This window comes from Hyla sarda, chromosome 2 (assembly GCF_029499605.1).
Source record: "Hyla sarda isolate aHylSar1 chromosome 2, aHylSar1.hap1, whole genome shotgun sequence".
Classification (NCBI taxonomy): Eukaryota; Metazoa; Chordata; class Amphibia; order Anura; family Hylidae; genus Hyla; species Hyla sarda.
The window spans coordinates 485,705,497-485,732,030 of record NC_079190.1 but is presented as its reverse complement, the minus strand read 5'-3'; the positions used below and the strand labels follow the sequence as shown (position 1 = coordinate 485,732,030).

General features: G+C 44.4%; 1 protein-coding gene across 1 annotated transcript in view; it reads left to right on the top strand.

Annotated features, from left to right (window-relative positions):
• Positions 1-26,534, top strand: part of TIAM1 (TIAM Rac1 associated GEF 1) — a gene marked incomplete in the record, with an annotated part of 322,739 nt that overhangs the window by 198,008 nt on the left and 98,197 nt on the right. Inside the window, 3 exon segments of the mRNA XM_056559538.1 lie at positions 3,570-3,742; positions 19,026-19,250; positions 25,109-25,294. Of these exon segments, the coding sequence (XP_056415513.1) occupies positions 3,570-3,742; positions 19,026-19,250; positions 25,109-25,294 (584 nt within the window).

The window sequence follows — 26,534 nt, the reverse complement described above, 5'->3', positions numbered from 1 at the left end:
TGTTTTAGCCACTTTCATACCGTATGGACCAGATAAATATTTCAGTCGGCACTTTATAAACGTATGTATCCTCTGTCAGCGCCTCGTAATCCTCCTCCCCTCGCTGGACATCTGGACGTCATCTCTGTGGTGATCCCCGTCTTGGCACTCACCTCTGGATGCAGTAGACCTTACATCATGGTTTAAGGTTTCACATGGGAGCGGTCACATATTGTGAATTAGTTTGCCGGATCTTGGGGTGTGATCATTGTTTCTTCTTACAGCTCCATGATAAGCGCATCCTCCCATCTGACCTCCTGGAACTGATTTATAAAGTGTAGGAACCTGATTTCACATACGATAGAAGATCTCTCTGCGTATTTCAAGGAGTAGATGCCTAAACTAGTTCCAATTTCACTGCCTGCATGATTTATGGAGATTTAAAGGGGTACTCCCGTGGAAAACTCTATTATTTTTTTTAAATCATCTGGTGCCAGAAAGTTAAACAGATTTTGTAAATTACTTCTATTAAAAAATCTGAATCCTTCCAGTACTTATTAGCTGCTGAATACTACAGAGGAAATGATTTTCTTTTTGGAACACAGAGCTCTCTGCTGACATCATGACCACAGTGCTCTCTGCGGACATCTCTGTCCATTTTAAGAACTGTCCAGAGTAGGAGAAAATTCCCATAGTAAACATATGCTGCTCTGGACAGTTCCTAAAATGGACAGAGATGTCAGCAGAGAGCACTGTGGTCATGATGTCAGCAGAGAGCTCTGTGTTCCAAAAAGAAAATAATTTCCTGTGTAGTATTCAGTAGCTAATAAGTACTAGAAGGATTAAGATTTTTTAATAGAAGTAATTTACAAGTCTGTTTAACTTTCTGGCACTAGTTGATTTAACTGATTTGCATCGGAGTACCCCTTTAAGAAGTTGTTGACTTTACAATGCAGCCTCCAAGGAGTATCGGAGTACCCCTTTAAGTACTCTTTAAGTTAGGTGGAAAATTTGAAGACCTTTCTGGAGATCCCTCCTATCCAAAGGACAGTGTAGAAGATGTCTGATACCTCAGCTGGGACCCCCGTGATCTCTGTGCAGCACCCACCGGGTTCCGGTGGCAGTGTTTGTGACATCACACCACGCCCCCTCCATTCATATCTATGGGAGGGGGTGTGACAGCCGTTATGCCCCCTCCCATATACATGAATGGAGGGGGTGTGGTGTAACGTCCTGACCACTGCTGCCGGAAACCTGGCGTTTGTCCAGAACGCCGGCCGCTGTGAGGAGATCGCGGAGGTCTCCGAGCATGGACCCCCGCTCTGACATCTTATCCCCTATCCTTTCTATAGGGGATAAGATGTCTAGCAGCGGAATATCCCTTTAACTGTCCTGATAATGTATGTGCGTACTTAAAGGGGTACTCCCGTGGAAAACTATTTATTTTTTATTTTTTTTTAAATCAACTGGTGCCAGAAAGTTAAACAGATTTGTAAATCACTTCTATTAAAAAAAAATCTTAATCCTTCCAGTACTTTTTAGGGGCTGTATACTAAAGAGAAATCCAAAAAAGAAATGCATTTCCTTTGATGTCATGACCACAGTGCTCTCTGCTGTCCATTTTAGGAACTGTCCAGAACAGGAGAAAATCCCCATAGCAAATATATGCTGCTCTGGACAGTTCCTAAAATGGACAGCAGAGGTCAGCAGAGAGCACTGTGGTCAGGACATCACAGGAAATGCATTTCTTTTTTGGATTTCTCTTTAGTATACAGCCCCTAAAAAGTACTGGAAGGATTAAGATTTTTTAATAGAAGGGATTTACAAATCTGTTTAACTTTCTGGCACCAGTTGATTTAAAAAAATAGTTTTCCACGATAGTACCCCTTTAATGGGGGCCGTATTGGTTGCCACTCAACTTTCCCGGGATCAGTCTCCCTGAGCCTGTCTGTGATGTTGCTCCTTGAGTTCCATGACCTCCTCTTGCAGTTCACTGTAGCGCAGCCCAAAGCCAGATAACGCCTTTCGGGAGTCGCCTCGTGTGCTTCTCTTCTCTGCTTAGCTCAGGTCCTGGCAACGCTTTCCTTCTTCATCGGAACGGCTGACGTTGGCTTTTCTCCCCAAGGCCACTCGAAGAGCGAGAAGAGCCTGGGATGGGTTGGATGACGATAAGAGCGATCCCAAGTGTTGTATGGAATCTCATATGGTTATCATTTTTATGGAACGCTCCCCAAGTTCTGTATCCTCATGTAGCCTATAGGGGGCCCTCTGTGAGGGCCATAAATCCTACAATACTTTCTTTATTCTAAATGATTATACAAAGAGATCTTCTCATATCACTTACACGAATGGATAATGTGTATATGCAGCTGTCACTTTCGTGGCCCAGTCTGTCCTTCTAGCCCACTGGTGTTTTGTCAAACTGTGGCTCCTTCCAATGTTGCAAAACTACAACTCCCAGCATGCCCGGACAGCCGTCGGCTGTCCGGGCATGCTGAGAGTTAGTTTTGCAACAGCTGGAGGACCACCGTTCTAGCCATTCACTTAAATGGGTACTCCGGTGGAAAACGTTTATTTTTTTTTTAATCAACTGGTGTCAGAAAGTTAAACAGATTTCTAAATTACTTCTATTAAAAAATGTTAATCCTTCCAGTACTTATTAGCTGCTGAATACTGCAGAGGAAATTATTTTCTTTTTGGAACACAGAGCTCTCTGCTGACATCATGACCACAGTGCTCTCTGCTGAGATCATGACCACAGTGCTCTCTGCTGACATCATGACCACAGTGCTCTCTGCTGAGATCATGACCACAGTGCTCTCTGCTGACATCTCTGTCCATTTTAAAGGGGTACTCGCGTGGAAAACTTTTTTTTTTTTTTTATCAACTGGTGCCAGAAAGTTAAACAGATTTTTAAATCACTCCTATTAAAAAATCGTAATCCTTCCAGTACTTTTTAGGGGCTGTATACTAAAGAGAAATCCAAAAAGAAATGCATTTCCTGTGATATCCTGACCACAGTGCTCTCTGCTGACCTCTGCTGTCCATTTTAGGAACTGGAGAAAATCCCCATAGCAAACATATGCTTCTCTGGACAGTTCCTAAAATGGACAGCAGAGGTCAGCAGAGAGCACTGTGGACAGCAGAGCACTGTGGTCAGGACATCCCAGGAAATGCATTTCTTTTTGGATTTCTCTTTAGTATACAGCCCCTAAAAACTACTGGAAGGATTAAGATTTTTTTTAATAGAAGTAATTTACAAATCTGTTTAACTTTCTGGCACCAGTTGATTTAAAAAAAAAAGTTTTCTACCGGAGTACCCGTTTAAATAGCCTCCCTGCAATACTACATTTTGCCTGTAGAGGCTGCTGCAGGGGAAATGCAAAGCTACCTACAAAATCAGATCTGTGTCGATCAGCTGATCGCCAAGATAGATTCATTCCTAAAAGGTGTTTTCATGGGTAAATTAGTCTCAAATTATTCTTTGGACAAATATAAATAGTATTAATTCTGGTTAATCTGTATGAAGTGACCACTCTGCCAGGGTCATCAGTCCTAAGTGATTCTCATCCATGTGGTCTCTTTTTCAGGGTGCACTCTGTTCTTCTATGAAAGCGATGGTCGCTCCGGTATAGACAACAACAGTATCCCGAAGCACGCCGTGTGGGTGGAGAACAGTATCGTACAGGCCGTGCCAGAACATCCCAAGAAGGACTTTGTATTCTGTCTCAGCAACTCACTTGGGGATGCTTTTCTCTTTCAGGTTAGTGATCCTACATTGTTTAGTGTGTGATAGCCTGGGGCATGTAGGGTATGGGGAGTGTAGCTGTGCGCTGACTAAAGGGTGCTTGTTAACCCTTGCTATTCGTGACGCCAGGGTGAGGTCTCCTCTGTAATGCTTGTCCTACCGCCGCCCTTCCCAAGAGTGAAAGGGATGTAGGTAATAATAGAATGTCCACAACCGGAGAGTTTTCGGAAACAGTTATAACTTTTACTGAAGGTTTTATGCAAGCTTCATAAACGGAACAGTCTGTATGCATACAACTGCTTTCTTTGGAGATTGACAATGGTTGGGACTTAAGCAATTTAGAATCTTTAAGTATTATGCGCTGTTCCACTAGATTTAGGGGATTAGTTGCAGTCCAGTAGTCAAGCTAGCTTTAGCGGGGGTAGTTTAGAACTCACGGTTTTAGTTCACCTGAGGCCGGTAGGTTTTCAGGCCTAGCGTGTCTTTACAAGTTGCGCAGATCCGTCCCACTAGTCCGGCATCCACGAGAGCAGCAACCCAAGAGAACGATAATTGGCTACAGCTCCCTTGTATTAAATATATACATATATTAACATTAGATAATTAGACTTAAGAGGCGACTAGGGGCTGTCCCACCTGAGGGACCCTACCTGAGCGTAGTTACTGACTTTGGGGACCTCTACACTAGGTACGGTATGTAATACGGTACCTGGGACACCACAAGTGAATTCAATATTAAAGGAGATAATGCGGTGGAAAAAAAATGTATCCCCTGTCTGCAGGATCAACCACTGGGACCCCCCCGCGATCTCCCGTACAGGGGCCCCGGCTCTGCTCCTCTAATGCGCGCGTCGTACCCGGCTCGGAAGCTGGTGGAAACACACCCACTCCGTTTATCTCTATGTGAGAGACTGAGACTGAGACGCAGCGTTCGTGTATCTCCCATAGAGTTGAATGGAGTGGGTGTGTTTTCGACAGCTTCTGTGCTTGGTGGGACACGTCTTAACAGGAGCAGAGCCGGGGTCCCAGCGGTCGGACCGCCCGCGATCAGACACTTATCCTCTTTCCTATAGGGAAGTGGTCTTCAACCTGAGGACCTCCAGATGTTGAAAAACTTCAACTCCCAGCATGCACGGACAGCCGTTGGCTGTCCGGGCATGCTGAGAGTTTTAGTTTTGCAACATCTGGAGTAGGGATCGACCGATATCGTTTTTTTAGGGCCGATACCGATACTCTGTTGAGGTTAGGGCCGATAACGTATACCGATATTCCGATATAAGTTAACGGCTATTTATCCCCCTGGCGACACCACTGCAGATCATTGATTTAAAGCGGGCGCTTTAAATCAATGATCTGCAGCGGCTTTTGCGGTGCCAGAGACCGCCGCCGCCACCCGCTTCTCTCCCCCTACCTGTCCTGAGTCCTGTCATCACCGCCGCTGCCCCATTGCCTCCCCCATTCCCGGTTTTATAATTACCTGTTTCCGGGGTCTACTCTTCTTCTGGCTCCGGCGCCGTCCTCCTGAGCTGTCACTGTGCGCACTGACGGTGACGTCGCGTTGAGGACGTCACTCGTCATTGTGCTGCGCAGCGCACAGCGTAACACAGGACGGCGCAGGAGCCAGAAATAGCGTGGACTGTGGGAACAGGTAATTATAAAACCGGGGAGGGAGGAGGCAATGGGGCTGGGGCGGTGCGGCGGGGGGGGGGGGCTTTATCGGATTATCGGCAAGGTAGTAGCCGATACCGATAACGTCCAAAATCATGAATATCGGCTGATAATATCGGCCAAACCGATAATCGGTCGATCCCTAATCTGGAGGTCTGCAGGTTGGAGACCACTGCTATAGGGGGTTAGTTTTTTTTCCCGCCGCATATCTTCTTCAAAGGGGTACTCCAGTGAAGGAAATTTGTAAGGGTCTGATTGTGGGGGGTCTGACCACTGCACCCCTGCTCTTCTCGGGGATCGGCACTCGCCCTTTATGCATCTTTATGGGAGAGGCGAAGCCCTGTACTCGTGTATCTTCGGCTCTCCCATAGAGATGCATGGAGGGGGCGTGTCTACCACCGATTCGTGTGGTCCTCGACACAGCTCTGTGCGCTGTTTGGAGTTCCGTCAGCAATCCGGCCAGAAGGACGGAAGTTTAGCCTAATAGTGCAAGCTCTATTTTTTTTCTTCACTAAAATCCTGTAAAATAACTGGGTCAGTGACGGACCTCATGCAAGTGAATGGGGACAGTTGGGACCCAGCAGTAGTCGTTTGCATCCTACCCATTTCAGGGGCCTATAGGCTCCCAAAAAAAAGAGCCAATTAGCCAATTGGAGCCTTAAAGGGGTACTCCGCCCCTAGACATCTTATCCCCTATCCAAAAGGATAGGGGATAAGATGTCAGATCGCCACGGTCCCGCTGCTGGGGAGCCCTGGGATCCCTGCTGCGGCACCGCGCTCTCATTACAGCACAGAGCAAGTTCGCTCTGCGCGTAATGACAGGCAGTACAGGGGCCGGAGCATCGTTACGTCACTGCTCCGCCCCTCGTGATGTCACGGCCCGCCCTTTTCAATACAAGTCTCTGGGGGGGGGGGGGGCGTGGCGGTCGTCACGCCCCCTCCCATAGACTTGCATTAAGGGGACGGGCCGTGATGTCACGAAGGGGCGGAGCCATGACGTCACTCTGCTCCGTCCCCCGTATCGCCCGTCATTACGCACAGAGCGAACTTGCTCTGTGCTGTAATGAGAGCGCGGTGCCGCAGCGGGGATCCCAGGGCTCCCCAGCAGCGGCACCGCGGCGATCTGACATCTTATCCCCTATCCTTTTGGATAGGGGATAAGATGTCTAGGGGCGGAGTACCCCTTTAACGGGTTGGATGCAAATCACCATGTAAACCTAGCCTAATATACAAGTTGAGGGAGATTTATCAAAACCTGTGCAGAGGAAAAATTGCTGAGTTGCCCATAGCAACCAATCAGATCGCTTCTTTCATTTCACAGGGGCCTTTTCAAAAATGAAAGAAGCGATCTGATTGGTTGCTATGGGCAACTCAGCAACTTCTCCTCTGGACAGGTTTTGATAAATCTCCCCCATTGTCCGTGCGCTCTAGTCCTGCCGTCCTCCCACATGTAGAGGTTTCTCCTCTGACCTGTAGGTTAGATCCCTTTTCATACATGTCCGGGAAATGAGATCCAGGCAGTTTTTGGGAATAATCCTGAGTCACACGAGTTCCCATACTGACTTTATCATCCCCGGGGTCACGTCCTAGTGTTTGAAGTCTCGCACCTCTCAGACTTTTCACATTTTTAGGGTAGTTTTGGAAGATTTCTTAACTTTTCTTGTTTCCTATTATACATATGTCAGGGATTTTTGGGTTGTTTTAATGTTCTCAGGACATTCTCTTACATGGCGGATTTGTTTTAGATTTATACTGTAGATTCCAAACTGAAAATCTTCAATTCAGTACAGAACAATTATAGTAATAAAAGAAATGGGTTTCCAAAAACCATTTCACGTGTAGCAGGTTTTGCCTCCCGGGTGCCTGCACACCACGTTTTGGGTCTTCATGACATGGACCCAGCAGGAGAAGCGCAAAACTGTTTGCCGACTTATCTGTGCCGGACCCCATACAATCCAATGACCCAAAATGAGTCAAGTCAGTGATTTCGTTCGGGTCATTTTCTGACTGTACAGTGGTCACTCAAGTTACAATATTAATCGGTCCCAGGACGACCATTGTATGTTGAGACCATTGTATGTTGAGACCATAACTCTATGGAAACCTGATAATTGGTTCTGAAGCCCCAAAATGTCATCCAAAAATAGGAAAAAGTGAGGATTTAAGAAAAATTAGTAGATAACTAATATAGATAAAGCAAATCCTTACATATAAAAGTAATAAAGATCTGCTGGGAGCTGTAAATCATTGTCTATGTCAATGTTTCCCAAGCAGGGAGCCTCCAGCTGTTGCAAAACTCCAACTCCCAGCATGCCCGGACAGCCAAAGGCTGTCCGGGCATGCTGGGAGTTGTAGTTTTGCAACAGCTGGGGGCCACCCTGCTTGGGAAACACTGGTCTATGTAGAGGACAGGAGCTTCTACAGGGTCCTGTACAGTACACAGTGTCCTAAAAAAGTAACATGGAGTCGCCCTCACCTGGTGTCCATAGGAGCAGGTAACCCTGGCACAGGTAAAGAGTACAGAACATGTAATACCTCCCTGTACTGTAGGGGGCGCTACCAGACACCAGTCAGTGCATACGCTTCAGTAATACAGGGGTTTTACCAGTGAATGCCCATTCTGATTGGTCAGATCTTCCAGCCATTGACACGTTTCACAGATCTGGGCTGTTTGTGCATTGTATGTTGAGTCTGGTTTCAAGTTACAATGGTCCAGAAAAGACCATTATATGCTGAAACTATTGTATGTTGAGGGATCTTTGTATCCGACTTTTGGTACAGGCTGAAAATCGTCATCTCCTGCGAATGCTGGCCCCGGCCAAATGTCCGATACGGTCAGAAAATGACCTGAACACAGTCGCCAGCTGACTCTGTTTGGGCCATTGGATTGTATGGGGTCCCAGCACAGATACATCGGCAGGCAGTTTTGAGATTCTCCTGCCAGATCCCTTCCACGAGGTCAGCAAGTGACTCCGTTTAGGGCATTTGGCCTGGGCAGAAATCTGCAATAAACCACGATTTTCAGTCATTGCCAAAAGTCTGATTCGGTCAGAAAATGTCCCATACGGAGTCACTTGCTGGCTTTGTTTGGGTCATTGAATTATAAATAGGGTCCGGCATAGATATGTCAGCAGACGGTTTCGAGCTTCCCTCGCCGGATGCGTGCCACGGAGGCACAAACGTGGTCTTTTTTTTCCCATCTATTTTTACCAAGGATTTCACTCTTTGCAATACAAGGGGTAAATTTGCAGCAAGTTGTGGATTTGCTGCTAATCTGGTTAGAAAGTATGCGGTTGTACCACTTGTTGCCTTACCCCCATAGTGCAATATTTCTCAAGTACTGTGCCTCCAGCTGTTGCAAAACTACAACTCCCAGCATGACCGGACAGCCAACGGCTGTCCGGGCATGCTGGGAGTTGTAGTTTTGCATTAGCTGGAGGTACGCTGCTTGGGAAACACTGTTGCCGAGTCATTGTGTCATCATGCAGGAACCTCCAGAACTTCCATGCATTGACTATGAATTATGTACCGTATATACTCGAGTATAAGCCGAGTTTTTCAGCACCATTTTTCGTGCTGAAAACGCCCCCCTCGGCTTGTACTCGAGGGAACTCTCCGCCTGTCAATCCCTTCTCAGTGGTCTTCAACCTGTGGACCTCCAGATGTTGCAAAACTACAACTCCCAGCATTCGATGGCTGTCCAGGCATGCTGGGAGTTGTAGTTTTGAAACATCTGGAGATCCGCAGGTTGAAGACCACTGCGGCCTTCGTCATCATCCAAACCCCACTTTAATTTTGTACTCTCCTCCCCCTCTGTGGGAAGGAAGGGTGAGCTGGTCCGTGCCATCTATGCTGCAGGGACCGTCCGGTGGGGAGGGTTAGTCGTTCCGGGCGGTCCATTTTCTCCGGGAGGCCCTCTTCTCCGCTCCGGGCCCTGCCCCGGACTAGTGAGTTGCCTTGACAACGACGCACAGGGACATTCATGCGCAGGGAAGTCTGCTGCGCACGGACGTCCCTGTGCGTCGTCGTCAAGGCAACGTCACTAGGCCGGGGCCGACCCGAAGCGGAGAAATGGGCCTCCCGGTGAAAATGGACCGCCCGGAACGACTAACCCTCCCCACCGGACGGTCCCTGCAGCATAGATGGCCCGGACCAGCTCACCCTTCCTTCCCACCGAGGGGAGGTGAGTAGAAAACTAAAGGGGGGTCTGGATGATGATGTTGAAGGCCCGGGCAGTGGTCTTCAACCTGCGGACCTCCAGATGTTTCAAAACTTAGTTTCGCAACATCTGGAGGTCTGCAGGTTGAAGACCACTGAGAAGGGATTGACAGGCGGTGATGATGACCAGAGGGATGATGACAGGGTGATGACTGGGGTGGTAATGACGGGAGGGGGGATGATGTATTTCCCACCCTCGGCTTTTAGTCGAGTAAATAACTTTTTCCTGGGTTTTTGGGGTGAAATTAGGGGCCTCGGCTTATATTCGGGTCGGCTTATACTCGAGTATATACGGTATACTGGTTGTGACTGTAGTCGACAAGTCTCGTAGTATACTGGGAACTGTACAAACCTGAGGTACGACTATTTTCCCCAAATTTTGGTTGAACCGCTCCACTTTCCAGAGATGGCCCCACGAAACTTGGTATATTGAGCAACCACGATCTAGATCAACAACTGCAGTTCAGCTGTTTCTCACTATTGGGAAATGTTTTTTTTTTTTGCTACTGTGTTTTAGATAATTTGCTGGAAGTTGATTAAAGGGCAGGTGGGAGTCAAGACCCCACACTTCAAACGGGGGCTTTAAATTCCAAGCTAGATGTTTAACAGATATTTTACCTCCTCTTGTTCTAGAAAACAGATGGATACATCAAAAGCAGAAGCCGAGATCCAAGAGCGTAGCTAGTTTTACAGTGGTATTGAAAAATACAACATATTTTTAAGGGAAACAATCGGCATGACGAGCCTGCCTCCTTTTCTATTTATGCCGATAAGGATGACTGTAGAAATAAGGCTCCACCTCTCTGACACTTTAGAAGGGTGTCATGTCTCTGGGTTGTCTCTGCTGTAAGGCCTGACTCTGTTGAAGCCCTTACGTGACCTGAAACGGGTGACAATGGGGAGCAACAGACAGGATAGTACATAACTGGTGGGGTCCAACCTCTGGGACTACCACTGATCGTGAGAATGAAAGTTAAATGTCCCCCAAATGGACTACCAGGCCACCACTTACTGTGTATGGTACTTCTTAAGGTTTCCATTCACTTCTAGGGTATTTGAACCCCCATTTCTAAGATCAATGGTTGGATCTCCACAGATCAGCTATAATTATCCCCTACCCTTTGGATAAAGGGATACATTCTAATCTTGGGATAACCCCTTTGACCTCACAGGAAATTAGGATAAGATAGACTTGTGGTCCATCAACATATGATGGTAATTGGTTCCAGGCGGACCATCGTTTGTTGAAACAATCATGTTGAGGGACATGGATGCTTAAAGGGGTTATCCAGGAAAATAACTTATATATATCTCAACTGGCTCCAGAAAGTAAAATTTGTAAATTATTCAAAAAAAGAAGACTGCAGCAGCAGCCGCACACTTGGTCAAAAAATGGAGGCTCTTAGCGCAATTTTTGATCAAAACGTGTCCCCCCATCGACCACACGGAGGTGGCCTCATTTAGGATGTGACCCTAATACACATTCTGAGCCTAACACTCATAACCACTCACCTCTGTTGGGCATATAGCCTCTGACTGGGTGACATGCTGGACCCATTATCAATTTAAAACACCACCTGTGAAAAAAGGGGGAGGGGGAGCACAGCTAAAGAGGGTGCCATTCACCCTGAGCGGTACAAACAAGCAAAAAGTTAAATAGCCAGCACAACAACCTAATACACGGGTGCACGCTGCTGTGGCAAATACAGAGTATTTGTCACCCAGTCAGAGGCCATATGCCCAACAGTGGTGAGTGGTTATAAGTGTTAGGCTCAGAATTTGTGTTAGGTTCCCATCCTAAATGAGGCCACCTCTGCGTGGTGGATGGGGGGACACGTTTTGATCAAAAAGTGCGCTAAGAGCCTCAATTTTTTGACCAAGTGTGCTGCTGCAATCTTCTTTTTTTGTATACTTTGTATTTGCCACAGCAGCGTGCACCCGTGTGTTAGGTAGTTGTGCTGGCTATTTTTCTTTTTGCAGATTTGTAAATTACTTCTGTTAAAAATCGTTATCCTTTCAGTACTTATGCATGGGAGCTGAGTTTCTGCACTTTTTACCCAGCGGGAACACCGTTCCCATTAGCAGGAGTCCTGCAGGACCAGCCCTTATGTGGAAGAGTTCCCACACTTTTTTTTTTTTCAGGACTTGACACCTATACAGAATAACTCCTATAGTGCACCCTAGTAAGCCCTATGGGTCAGTGTAGGGGGACTATCCCTTTTTGCTCAAGGACTATCGAAGCACCTGCCCTAAAAAGGGCTACCCCATGCCTCAGTCTACCCCGATGATTATACCGGTTACCAGAGGTCAAGCCCTGGAAAAAAAAGGGTGGGAACTCGCTCAAAATTTCCACACAAGGGCTGGTCCTGCAGGCTTTCTGCTAATAACTACAGTGTTCCGGCCGTGGAAAAAGTGCAGGAACTCCATTCCCATGCATTCCTGCAGGACCCGTGCCCTGCGAGCTAGCCCTAAAGTTTAAATCCTACGTGTTTCTCTTACATCCTTTTATTCCTCAGGGTTCAGTGTATGTCTCTGCTAACAAGAAGCAGGAGAACAGTGGAGTAAAATGTGGTCAATATCAAGGTTATAAAGTCAGATATTAGTTGGTCCGCTATGGAGTGTCGTCACAACTAGAGATGAGCGAACTTACAGTAAATTCGATTTGTCACGAACTTCTCGGCTCGGCAGTTGATGACTTATCCTGCGTAAATTAGTTCAGCCTTTAGGTGCTCCGGTGGGCTGGAAAAGGTGGATACAGTCCTAGGAAAGAGTCTCCTAAGACTGTATCCACCTTTTCCAGCCCACGGGAGCACCTGAAAGCTGAACTAATTTATGCAGGATAAGTCATCAACTGCCGAGCCGAGAAGTTCGCGACGAATCGAATTTACTGTAAGTTCGCTCATCTCTAGTCACAACCATGTGGTCCACAGTGCTAGGCACACATGTATGGCTATCGTAGGGTAGACTTTACCATTAGTGTCTCTTTAAATTACGACAATATCTGGAATCTGTGATTTCCAACAATGTGTTCCGCTTCCTTTTCAACATCGCTCAGCCTTTCAAATCTATCCAAATCTTCATGTATAATTCATCGTTTCATTTTTTTGGATGTTCTCCTTCTGCACGTCCCATGAAAATAATTCTCTTGGATTACGCCTCGCTGGAAGCAAACAGCTACCCCCCCCCCCCCAAGTCTAAGAGTTTAGGTTCAGACAGAACGAAAATTGCCAAATCCCAAATTCTCCTCCTCCTTGTCAGTAGGGATTTTTGGAACGTACATGAAGAAAAATGAAAAAATAAAATAAAAAAATGGATGCCTCGAGGGCCGTGTTTTGAAGGGATTCCGCCATAAGGAGACGTCTGCTTTGAAATGAAGATCTGAATTGCGCAGAGGGTGAGGGAAACTGTCGGCCTACGGAGAGATTGCAGCATCGTCATGGCAACTGTCAAAGCTGGTTTCTTCTCTCCCATGTTTATTCCGTGGTTGGTTTTTTTTCGAGGCGAATTTCAATGTTGTGTTTGGTGAAGGATTTGTAGAGCCGTAAGATTGGCTGCGTTACGCAGCCAATCTTACGGCTCTACAAATCCTTCACCAAACACAACATGGAAATTCACCCCGAAATTGTGTTTATCGGTAGCAGCAGACGAGCCACTCGCCCGGCATCGAGGAACCGGTCTGATCCTCGTCTCCTTCTAGTTTGTCTGCAAATTGTTTGTCTTGAAACCTTTCAAAAAAGCATCCTGTAGGGACCACCCACCGCAAGGTAAGTATACACAGAGTAGTGTCTCAACTAATATATACTACACCAAAGATAAGACACCCGCCAAAACCGTAATTACAAAAATACATAATCAATCTTTATTAAGAAATTACAGAGAATAAAATACATGTAAATAATGTTTTATAATATATATATATATATATATATATATATATATAATATAATATAATATATATTACATAAAATAGATATGACACAGTAAGAAAATCTCTATGGTAGGCACATACCAGGGACGGCTGTAAGTAAGTGTACGTATAGTAAACATAGACCACACTCATGCATAGTAAGTAGTAATATACATTACATTACATTACATAAACATTATATATATATATATATATATATATATATATATATATTTACATATATGATCTAGAGTAATCCAGCAGAGTGGAGTAAAACACAATAGAACCAGTACCAAATGGAATAACAAGCCTTACCCAGGGATATGCCAAACCCCTTCGTGTTTCGCTCGGTCGAGATTCCTCACGGGGCATGGCTAGCTCCGGGTAAAAGGTGGCCATATATGGCTAAAGCTGCATTCATATCTCGTTTTTACATTACGGGTGCCGGATCCGGCTGGGGGAGGGGCAAACCGGGCTCTCCCCTACCCCAGCCTGAGGAAGAACCCTGTCCAGGTTAGAAACACGTTGGTTTAAAAAAAAAAAAAAAATATTTATTATTCATCTCTCTGGGACAAGTGTCAATACCATGTTACACTCTAATCCTGCTGTTATAGCTGGGATCGGTCAAGCACGTATGTGGAACTGTCCAGGGCAGGAGAGGTTTGCTATGGGGATTTACTTCTGCTCTGGACAGTAAATCACCTCTATTCAAAACCTCAACCCTTCCAGTACTTATCAGCTGCTGTATGCTCCAGAGGAAGTTGTGTAGTTTCCATTATGACCACAGTGCACTCTACTGCCATCTCTGTCTGTTTCAGGAACTGTCCGAAGCGAGAGACGTTTGCTATGTGGCTTTGCTCATGATCTAGACAGTTCCTGACATGGACAGAGGTGGCACCAGAGAGCACGGGGGTCAGGCTGGAAATCACTCCACAACTTCCTCTGGAACATACAGCAGCTAAGTACTGGAAGGGATAGGATTTATAAATAGAAGTAATTTACAGATCTGTATAACTTTCTGGCACCAGTTAAAGGGGTACTCCTGTGGAAACCTTTTTTTTTTTTTTCTTTTTTTTTAAATCAACTGGTGCCAGAAAGTTTAAACAGATTTGTAAATCACTTCTATTAAATACTTTTTAGGGGCTGTATACTAAAGAGAAATCCAAAAAATAAATGCATTTCCTCTGATGTCATGACCACAGTGCTCTCTGCTGACCTCTGCTGTCCATTTTAGGAACTGTCCAGAGCAGCATATGTTTGCTGGGGATTTTTTCCTGCTTTGGACCGTTCATGAAATGGACAGCAGAGGTCAGCAGAGAGCACTGTGGTCATGACATCAGAGGAAATGCATTTATTTTTGGGATTTCTCTTTAGTATACAGCCCCTAAAAAGTACTGGAAGGATTAATATTTTTTAATAGAAGTGATTTACAAATCTGTTTAACTTTCTGGCATCAGTTGATAAAAAAAAAAAAAAAGTTTTCCATGGGAGTACCCCTTTAATCTTTATTTGTTTTTTCCTATGGAGTACCCCTTTAATAAGGTCTTATGCCTCATTAACGCTTCTCCTGCTTCTATTGAAACCCATAGGAAGTGTTATTTTCTCAGTAATAAGGTGGATTCCTGAAATGTGAGTAACACAACAGAGAGTCTTATTTTTAGTGCCAAAATGTAAAACAGAGTCCCCTTGGTGGTCTGAAAGCAGAGTCAGTGGGATCCAGAACATAAAATATAACATGAGATACGCATGTAGAAGAGCTGAATTGATCACTTAAAGGGGTACTCTGCTGGAAAAAAAACAAAGTGTAAATCAACTGACAGGAAGTTAAACATATTTAAAGTACTTCTATTAAAAAATCTTAATCCTTCCAGTACTTATCAGCTGCTGTATGCTCCACAGGAAGTTATTTTCCTTTTGAAATTATTTTCTATCTGACCCCAGTGCTCTCTACTGACACCTCTGTCCATGTCAGGAATTGTCCAAAGCAGGAGAAAATCCCCATAGAAAACCTCTCCTGCTCTGGACAGTTCCTGACATGGACAGAGGTGTCAGCAGAAAGCACTGTGGTCAGACAGAAAAGAATTAAAAAAGAAAAGAACTTCCTGTGGAGCATACAGCAGCTAAGTACTAGAAGGATTAAGATTTTTTTAATAGAAGTAATTTACAAATTTGTTTAACTTCCTTTCATCAGTTGAGTTTTAAAAAAATACCGTAATGTTTTTCCCACTGGAGTACCCCTTTTTAATGGTTTCTTTTGTGTCCTGCATTAATCCTGAGACTGTGCCATTTTGGTGGATGATTCTACATTGAAATTACTGGAAATACAGAAATGTGCCCTGAGCGGCTGGCACTGTGCAGTTGCTCTGTGTATTGTACTGAATAGGAGTTGCACCACGTGGCTGCGTTTAAAGGGGTACTCTGGTGGAAAACCTTTTTATTTTTATTTTTTTTAATCAACTGGTGCCAGAAAGTTAAACAGATTTGTAAATTACTTCTATTAAAAAATCTTAATCCGTCCAGTATTTATTAGCTGCTGATTACTACAGAGGAAATGGTTTTCTTTTTGGAACACAGAGCTCTCTGCTGACATCACGAGCACAGTGCTCTCTGCTGACACCTCTGTCCATTTTAGGAACTGTCTAGAGCAGCATATGTTTGCTATGGGGATTTTCTCCTGCTCTGGACAGTTCCTAAATCACTGTGCTTGTGATGTCAGCAGAGAGCTCTGTGTTCCAAAAATAAAACAATTTCCTCTGTACTATTCAGCAGCTAATAAGTACTGGAAGGATTAAGATTTTTTTTTAATAGAAGTAATTTACAAATCTGTTTAACTTTCTGGCACCAGTTGATTAAAAAAAAAAAAAAAATTCCACCGGAGTACCCCTTTAAACTGCATTTTTGTTGTTGTATCCATTTCACAGTTTTTGTTTGGCTGGCCAGGTATGCTGGAATTTGTAGTTTTGTCTCAGCTGGAGGCACCCTGGTTGGGAACCACTGCTCTAAGTTAACCTTCACTTCTATGGGAAACGACAGCTGTCGCATTGTAAAATCCCGGCGTGTTTTGCTGCAATGACATCTTCACATTTGCCGTCTCTGTCCCCCTTGCAGCTGCACAGAGTACACAATGCCTCCTGCGGACGTACTCCCGCTGTAGTATTTTTAGTCCTGCTCGCGGCATTCCTCAGAGACTTAGACAGGAACACCACCTTGACCAAACATTTGCTCATGTCACTTGAATATCATTTAAAAGCGCATTACGAAGGCTGCAAAGCAACATCGTCCCTTGGCTGCCATAACACATAGGGGCCCCAACATCTGTCACCGGGCGTAAGGCGGCGCGCATACTGATCACAAGGCGGGTTTGGCACGCACATCACACGTCTATATTTAAAGGTGATTTGTTGTGTTAAAAATTCCGACCGATTCGGAAAGACTTTTCCAGTAAATAGAAAAATTAAAAGAAAAAAAAAATGCAAATAAGAGGCGCTCATTTAAATCATAACTCCGATGTTGTGCCAGTACACCTGTTTAAAGGGGTACTCCGGTGACCAATTTTTTTTTTTTATTTTTTTTTTTTTAAATCAACTGGTGCCAGAAAGTTAAACAGATTTGTAAATTACTTCTATAAAAATAATCTTAATCCTTCCTGTACTTATTAGCTGCTGAATACTACAGTGGAAATTCTTTTCCGTTTGAAACACAGAGCTCTCTGCTGACATCACGAGCACAGTGCTCTCTGCTGACATCTCTGTCCATTTTAGGAACTGTCCAGAGTAAAAGGAAATCCCCATAGCAAACATATGCTGTGCTGGACAGTTCCTAAAATGGACAGAGGTGTCAGCAGAGAGCACTGTGCTCGGGATGTCAGCAGAGAGCTCTGTGTTTCAAACGGAAAAGAATTTCCACTGTAGTATTCAGCAGCTAATTAGTACAGGAAGGATTAAGATTTTTTAATAGAAGTAATTTACAAAGCTGTTTAACTTTCTGGCACCAGTTGATTTAAAAAAAAAAGTTTTTCACCGGAGTACCCCTTTAAATCTTCTGGCAACTACTTAACCCCCTCGAGGTTTGTCCAAGACTAAACCGATCATGATACGGATTTGCCATAGGTGCCATACACTTGAATGGGACACTCGGCCAATCCATATCCCGATTTAAAAAGGTATCTTTATGCCAAACTAACATCAGAGTTACACTTTAACCTTGTTGGTTTAGTAGACTCCACCCTCTACGCATGTTCAAGCTTGTGTAGGACAGGCAGAGTTACAGTGTAAAGCAGTGTTTCCCAACCAGGGGGCCTCCAGCTGTTGCAAAACTACAACTCCCAGCATGCCCGGACAGCCTTTGGCTGTCCGGGCATGCTGGAAGTTGTAGTTTTGCAACAGCTGTAGGCACCCTGGTTGAGAAATACTGGGGTAAAGTATGGGGGAGAAACACAGTAGTTTTGCAACAGCTGGAGGCATGCTGGTTGGGAAACACTCCTTTAAAGGGGTACTCCACTGGCAAAAATGTTTTATTATTTTAAATCAACTGGTGGCAGATTTGTAAATTACTCCTATTAAAAAAATCTTAATCCTTCCAGTACTTATCAGTTGCTGTATGATCCACAGGAAGTTCTTTTCTTTTTGAATTTCCTTTCTGTTTGACCACAGTGCTCTCTGCTGACACCTCTGTCCATTTTAGGGACTGTCCAGAGAAGGAGCAAATCCCTAGAGAAAATTTCTCCTGCTCTGGACAGTCCCTAAAATGGACAGAGGTGTCAGCAGAGAGCACTGTGGTCAGACAGAAAGGAAATTCAAAAAGAAAAGAACTTCCTGTGGATCATACAGCAACTGATAAGTACTGGAAGGATTAAGATTTTTTTTTATCAGTTGCTGTATGATCCACAGGAAGTTCTTTTCTTTATGAATTTCCTTTCTGTCTGACCACAGTGCTCTCTGCTGACACCTCTGTCCATTTTCTGGACTGTCCAGAGCAGGAGAGGTTTTCTATAGGGATTTGCTCCTTCTCTGGACAGTTCCTAAAATAGACAGAGGTGTCAGCAGAGAGCACTGTGGTCAGACAGAAAGGAAATTCATAAACAAAAGAACTTCCTGTGGATTATACAGCAGCTAAGTACTGGAAGGATTAAGATTTTTTAATAGAAGTCATTTACAAATCTGTTTAACTTTCTGGCACCAGTTGATTTAAAAAAAATAAAATAAATAAAAATAAATGTTTTCCAGTGGAGTACCCCTTTAAATGGGATTGTATGATCAGGTGATTAGTAAATACTGAGCTGCTTTCTTCCAGAAATGCGCAACTCTTATTCTCAGTTTTTTCGTGGTGTTCCAACAATGCTCTATTCATTGTCAGTGTAACTGAGCTGCCATACCACCCACAAACTGAAGACAAGAGTGGCGCTAGAAAGCGGCTATGTAATGTCGGAATGTGAACAAAGCAGGATTATTTTATAGGATTTCTAACAGGAGTCGTTCTTTCTTTCTTTTTTTCTTCCTCTTTTAGACGAGCAGCCAGACCGAGCTAGAGAACTGGATCACGGCCATCCATTCCGCATGTGCCACCACCGTGGCCAGACAGCACCACAAGGAGGACACGGTCAAACTCCTCAAGACCGAAATCAAGAAGCTGGAGCAGAAGATCGACATGGACGAGAAGATGAAGAAGATGGGAGAAATGCAGCTTTCTTCCGTTACCGACACCAAGAAGAAGAAAACCATCCTGGACCAGGTGAAGAATTCTTTTATGGGGTCAATGGTGGACGTTGTGGAAGCAATGTAGAAGAGTATTGTTGTCTCCTAGAGATGAGCGAACTTACAGTAAATTCGATTCGTCACGAACTTCTCGGCTCGGCAGTCGTTGAATTATCCTGCGTAAATTACCGTATTTTTTTCGCCGTATAAGACGCACTTTTTCTTCCCTAAAACTGGGGGGGGGAAAGTTGGTGCGTCTTATACGGCGAATACACACCTATCGCGGCGGTCCCCGCGGCCATCAACGGCCGGGACTAATACAGGACATCACCGATCGCGGTGATGCCCTGTATTAACCCTTCAGACACGGCGATAAAAGCTGAATGTCGCTTCTGAAGGGAAAGTGACACTAACCCGGCTGTTCGGGACCGCCGCGATTTCACCGCTGCGGTCCCAAACAGCCCGACTGAATAGCCGGGTTAGTGCTTACAGGACACCGGGAGGGACCTTACCTGCCTCCTCGGTGTCTTCTCCGTTCAGGGATCCCCTGTATGGCCGGCGCTCTCCTTCCTCGTCGTCGCGTACGTGCGTCGGCGTCCGTAACGACGTGATGACGGCAATGGAGAGCGAGGATACCCGGCCGGCAGCAGAGACGTTTCGGAGCGACGGGGACACAGCGACAGCGATGGAGCGACATCAGGGCAGCGGTGACGGGTCCGGAGCGGCGGGGACACGCGAGTATTACCTCCTATGCAGTGGTCTTCAATCTGCGGACCTCCAGATGTTGAAAAACTACAACTCCCAGCATGCCCCGACAGCCAACGGCTGTCCGGGCATGCTGGGAGTTGTAGTTTTGCAACATCTGGAGGTCCGCAGGTTGAAGACCACTATTGGGTTCAAAATCTTTAATTTTTGAGATTTTGCACCTAAAAATAGGGTGCGTCTTATACGCCGGTGCGTCTTATAGGGCGAAAAATACGGTAGTTCAGCCTTAGGTGCTCCGGTGGGCTGGAAAAGGTGGATACATTCCTAGGAAAGAGTCTCCTAGGTCTGTATCCACCTTTTCCAGCCCACGGGAGCACCTGAAAGCTGAACTAATTTATGCAGGAAAAGTTATCAACTGCCGAGCCGAGAAGTTCGTGACGAATTGAATTTACTGTAAGTTCTCTCAACTCTATTGTCTACCATAGTAGCCAGTCTGTAACCATCTAGATGCATAGGAGCTGTGTACATAAAACGATTGTACATTTTTAATCAAGCTTGTTTGCAACATTGCTGATTTCCTTAATTTTAGTTGCACTTAATTTTCACGTTACAATGTTAATAGTAAATTTACCTAAACCTTATTGGAGTGAAAAAGCAGCTGTGACTGTCTTGTCCTCATGTCCGTCCTCACACCCCATCCTCCTCACAAACTATTCTCTGCACCTGCCTGCCAGACAGTTAAATCATACTTCACCATCACGTTGGTTCGGCGACAGGATGTTCAAAAGTCCCGGGCAATCTCCGCAACCAGAGGAGATGTTCTGGAAGTCCTATAGACTTGCATGGCACTTTAGAGATAAACTCCAGCCTTTGCAAATAGGGGAAGGTTAGGGTTGATTTAAAGGGGTATTCCAGGCAAAAACTTTTTTATATATATCAACTGGCTCCAGAAAGTTAAACCGATTTGTAAATTACTTCTAATTAAAAAAACTTTATCCTTTCAGTACTTATGAGCTTCTGAAGTTAAGGTTGTTCTTTTCTGTCTAAGTGCTCTTTGATGACATCTGTCTCGGGAACCGCCCAGTTTGGAAGAGGTTTGCTATGGGGATTTGCTTCTAAACTGGGCGGTTCCCCAGACACGTTTCATCAGAGAGCACTTAGACAGAAAAGAACAACCTTAACTTAACAGAAGCACATAAGTACTGAAAGGATTAACATTTTTTAATAGAAGTAATTTACAAATCTGTTTAACTTTCTGGAGCCAGTTGATATATAAAAAATTTTTTTTTTTTCCTGGAATACCCCTTTAACTCTTACTACTACTATATTTTTAGTTGACCTATAAGTTAGGCTGCTTTCACACCATAAAATTCATCCCTTTTAAAGATCCGTTTGAAATTCCGTTATAAAAAAAACTGAAAATCGTCTGTTACAAAATTCCATAGACTATAATGGGATTTTCTATTATCTGTTTTAACCCGTTACAAGTTGTTAAAAATAACAGACGTTATTTTAAGACGGAAGATAGTAACGGGAGAAATAGTGTATGCACTAGTTCTTCCGTTCATTCACCCGTCACAAAATAACGTCCGTTATCAATAACCGGTTATAACGGGTTAAAACGGATAATAGAAAATTCCATTATAGTCTATGGGATTTTGTAACGGACGATTTTCAGCGTTTTTTTTAGAACGGAACTTCAAACGGATCTTTAAAGGGGTACTCCGGTGAAAACATTTTTTCTTTTAAATCAACTGGTGGTAGAAAGTTAAACATATTTGTAAATTACTTCTATTAAAAAAATCTTAATCCTTCCTGTACTTATTAGCTGCTGAATACTACAGAGGAAATTCTTTTCTTTTTGGAATGCTCTCTGACATCATGAGCACAGTTATCTCTACTGACGTTATTATAATAATAATAACGCTTTTTTTTATTGTTGTCCTTAGTGGGATTTGAACCCAAGTCCCCAGCACTGCAAGACAGCAGTGCTAACCACTGAGCCACCATGCTGTCCTTAGCATACATCCGCTATGCATGGTTGCTAAAATGGACAGAGATGTCAGCAGAGAGCACTGTGCTTGTGATGTCATCAGTGTTCCAAAAAGAAAGGAATTTCCTCTGTAGCATTCAGCAGCTGTTAAGTACTGGAAGGATTAAGATTTTTTTAATAGAAGTAATTTACAAATATGTTTAACTTTCTGCCACCAGTTGATTTAAAAGAAAAAAGGTTTTCACCGGAGTACCCCTTTAAAACGGATTAATTTTATAGTGTGAAAGCAGCCTAACATGTGACCAAGTTTCATCAAAATATGTACACATGCATTAAGAATTACCGTATTTTTCGCCCTATAGGACGCACCGGCATATAAGACGCACCCTATTTTAAAGGTCCAAAATCTAGGGGGAAAAAAATTCTGAACCCAACAGTGATCTTCAACCTGCGGCCCTCCAGATGTTGCAAAACTACAACTCCCAGCATGCCCGGACAGCCAACGGCTGTCCGGGCATGCTGGGAGTTGTAGTTTTGCAACATCTGGAGGTCCGAAGGTTGAAGACCACTGGTATAGGAGGTAATACTCACGTGTCCCCGACGCTCCGGACGTCTTCTTCCCCTGGATCCACGCTCTCAGTCGCCGTCATCACGTCGCTACGCACGCTGCTCCTATTGAATGATAGGACGGCGTGCGCGACAACGTGATGGCGACGAAGGAGAGCGCCGGCCATGCAGGAGATCCCGGCACGGAGCAGACACCGAAGAGGCAGGTAAGGTCCCTCCCGGTGTCCTGTAAGTTGTTCGGGACGCCGCGATTTCACCGCGGGGGTCCCGGACAGCCCGACTGAGCAGCCGGGTTAGTGTCACTTTCCCTTCAGAACCGGCAGTCAGCTTTGATCGCCGCATCTGAAGGGTTAATACAGGGCTTCACCGCGATCAGTGTTATCCTGTATTAGCTGCGGGTCCCGGCCGTTCATGGCCGCAGGGACCGCCGCAATAGGTTTGCATTCGCCGTTTAAGACGCACCAACTTTTCCCCCCCAGTTTTGGGGAAGAAAAAGTGCGTCTTATACGGCGAAAAATACGGTATATACATTTATATTTATTCATTTTATTTATTTAATAAATTTGTTAAAATGACAAATTGTCACAATTCACGGAATAGTCACACCTGACATTCTGTACCTCACCTCCGGGCAGACGACTATTAATAGGCAACACCTACAAGTAACCTGGTGTGAGGCAGGGAAAACTTACATATTAACCTTTTGAGAAGAATGTGTTTACTTTATTAGTTCCTATGGTTGCTTAAAGGGGAACTTCCCTTGAAAACATATTTTTAAAATCAACTTGAGCCAGAAAGTTAAACAGATTTGTAAATGACTTCTATTTAAAAATCGTAATCCTTCCAGTACTTATCAGCTGCTGTATGTTCCACAGGAAGTTCTTTTCTTTTTGAATTTCCTTTCTGCCTGACCACAGTGCTCTCTGCTGACACCTCTGTCCATTTTAAGAACTGTCCAGTGTAGGAGAAAATCCCCATAGCAAACCTTTCCTACTCTGGACAGTTCCTAAAATGGACAGAGGTGTCAGCAGAGAGCACTGTGGTCCGTCAGAAAGGAAATTCAAAAAGAAATGAACTTTCTGTGGAACATACAGCAGCTGATAAGTACTGGAAGGATTAAGATTTTTTAAATAGAAGTAAATTACAAATTTGTTTAACTTTCTGGCACCAGTTGATTTAACAAAAAATGTTTTCAAGGGAAGTACTCCTTTAAAGGGGGCACTCCGCTGCTAGACATCTTATCCCATATCCTAAGGATAGGGGATAAGGGGGGGAAGAGTTCATCAAAACCCGTCCAGAGGAAAAGTTGCTGAGTTGCCCATAGCAACCAATCAGATCGCTACTTTCATTTTTGAAAAGGCCTGTGAAAAATGAAAGAAGCGATCTGATTGGTTGCTTTGGGCAACTCAGCAACTTTACCTCTGGACAGGTATTGATTATTCTCCCCCAAGATGTCTGATCGCGGGGTTCCCACTGCTGGGGCCCCCCCCCCCCCCCGTGATCACCCACAGCACCCGGCATTATAAACAAACGCCGGGGTTCCTGTGGCAGTGGTCATGATGTCACGGCCACACCCCTCGTGACATCACGCCACGCTACCTCCATTTGTCTATGTCCATCTGCCGACATGCCCCTCCCATAGACAAGAATGAAGGGGGCGTGGTGTGACGTAACAAGGGTCCTGGCCATGACGTCACGGCCTACGAGCGTTCTTAAAGGGGTTATCCAGGAAGAAACTTTTTATATATATTTTTAACTTTTTTTTATATATCAACTGGCTCCAGAAAGGTAAACAGATTTGTAAATTACTTCTATTAAAAAATCTTAATCCTTTCAGTACTTATGAGCTTCTGAAGTTAAGGTTGTTCTTTTCTGTCTAAGTGCTCTTTGATGACATCTGTCTCGGGAAACGCCCAGTTTAGAAGAGGTTTATGGGGATTTGCTTCTAAACTGGGCGTTTCCCGAGACAGGTGTTATCAGAGAGCACTCAGACAGAAAAGAGCAACCTTAAAGGGGTATTCCAGGAAAAAACTTTTTATCAACTGGCTCCAGAAAGTTAAACAGATTTGTAAATTACTTCTATTAAAAAATCTTAATCCTTTCAGTACTTATGAGCTTCTGAAGTTAAGGTTGTTCTTTTCTGTCCAAGTCCTCTCTGATGACACCTGTCTCGGGAAACGCCCAGTTTAGAAGCAAATTCCCATAACAAACCTCTTCTAAACTGGGCGGTTCCCGAGACACGTGTCATCAGAAAAGAACAACCTTAACTTCAGAAGCTCATAAGTACTGAAAGGATTAACATTTTTTTAATAGCAGTAATTTACAAATCTGTTTAACTTTCTGGAGCCAGTTGAGATATATATATATATATATATATATATAAGTTTTTTCCTGGATAACCCCTTTAACTAAATGTTCAGAACACTGGAGTACCCCTTTACACCATTACAGATGTCATGCTAGACCACAGTAGTTGCCCAGTCCAGCCAAAAATGGATTGCATACCTCAATGGCGTGTGCCATGTGCAGCTGTAGTGGCATCACTTTACCCCACATAAGTCACATAGAATGGGGAAATATATATATATTTTTTTCTTTAAATTTTTGGTATCTTTATTTTCTTCCTGCAGATCTTTGTCTGGGAGCAGAACCTGGAGCAGTTTCAGATGGACTTGTTCCGGTATCGCTGCTATCTCGCCAGCTTGCAGGGTGGTGAGCTGCCAAACCCAAAACGCTTACTGGCTTTTGCAAGCCGTCCAACTAAGGTTGCCATGGGCCGCCTGGGAATCTTCTCTGTGTCTTCATTTCATGCTCTGGTAAGAAGGGGGCGGGGGGGGGGGGGGTGGAGATTTTGTTGTAAATTATAGGTGAGAAATTATGACTTTACACTTTTCAGTGCGTCTCCAGCTGTTGCAAAACTACAACTCCCAGCATGCCCGGACAGCCGAAGGCTGTCCGGGCATGCTGGGAGTTGTAGTTTTGCAACAGCTGGATTGACAATGATTGGGAAACACTGTTCTATATACATGCACTCTCAGCTTGGTCAAGCATGCATGTCTTTCTGCGGTTTAGGGGGACACCAATATTATACTTGGCATATAGTGGGTGCGGGGCCCTGTTACAGACTTTGCTTCAGATTATACCTCGAGAATTGTTGTCCAAGTTTCTACCAGAACTCCTTTGCCACAATTAAAATTGCCGCAGAAGCATATAGCATTGCTTAGTTCTAAAAAATACCAAAAATCTTAATTTGTTTTGGAGGTCTTAGATGTGTGCTTAATGGCTGAGCAGTTGCTCAGTACTACTATTCCCAGAATGCATTGCTTTCCCTTAGCTCTTCGTCACAGGCTACTAATTTCTTACAGAAATCCTGCCAGTTCCCTGCCCAGAGCTGTTGTAGAACGTCTTATTTTACAGTAATCAGTGAGGTTGCAGCACCTGTTGTAATCATTCCCTGTCTGCTCCTCTGCCTGTGGGATCGCTTAGCACAAGGCAACATGCTGTAACCACACCTCATTCTCTAAATATTCCATATAAGCACACAGTCAGTGAGGGTTGCAACACCTGCTTTATTCATTTCATGTCTGCTCCTCGGCCTATGGCAGCATTCGGCACAAGGTAGCATGTTATCAACACACCTCGTGCCCTCTAATTTATCCCATATAAGCAATCAGTGAGGTAACAGCACCTGTTGTATCCATTCCCTTTCTACTCCTCTGCCTGTGGCATCACTCGGCACAAGGCAACAAACCTAATTCTCTAAATATCCTATATAAGATGTGTAAATGAAAGGAGAAGGTGATGACAGCACTCAGGGGTCAGGGCCTAAACTTAAAGGTGTTATCCAGAAAAAAACTTTTTTTTATATATCAACTGGCTCCAGAAAGTTAAACAGATTTGTAAATTACGTCTATTAAAAAATCTTAATCCTTTCAGTACTTATGAGCTTCTGAAGTTAAGGTTGTTATTTTCTGTCTAAGTGCTCTCTGATGACACGTGTCTCGGGAAACGCCCAGTTTAGAAGCAAAATCCCCATAGCAAACCTCTTCTAAACTG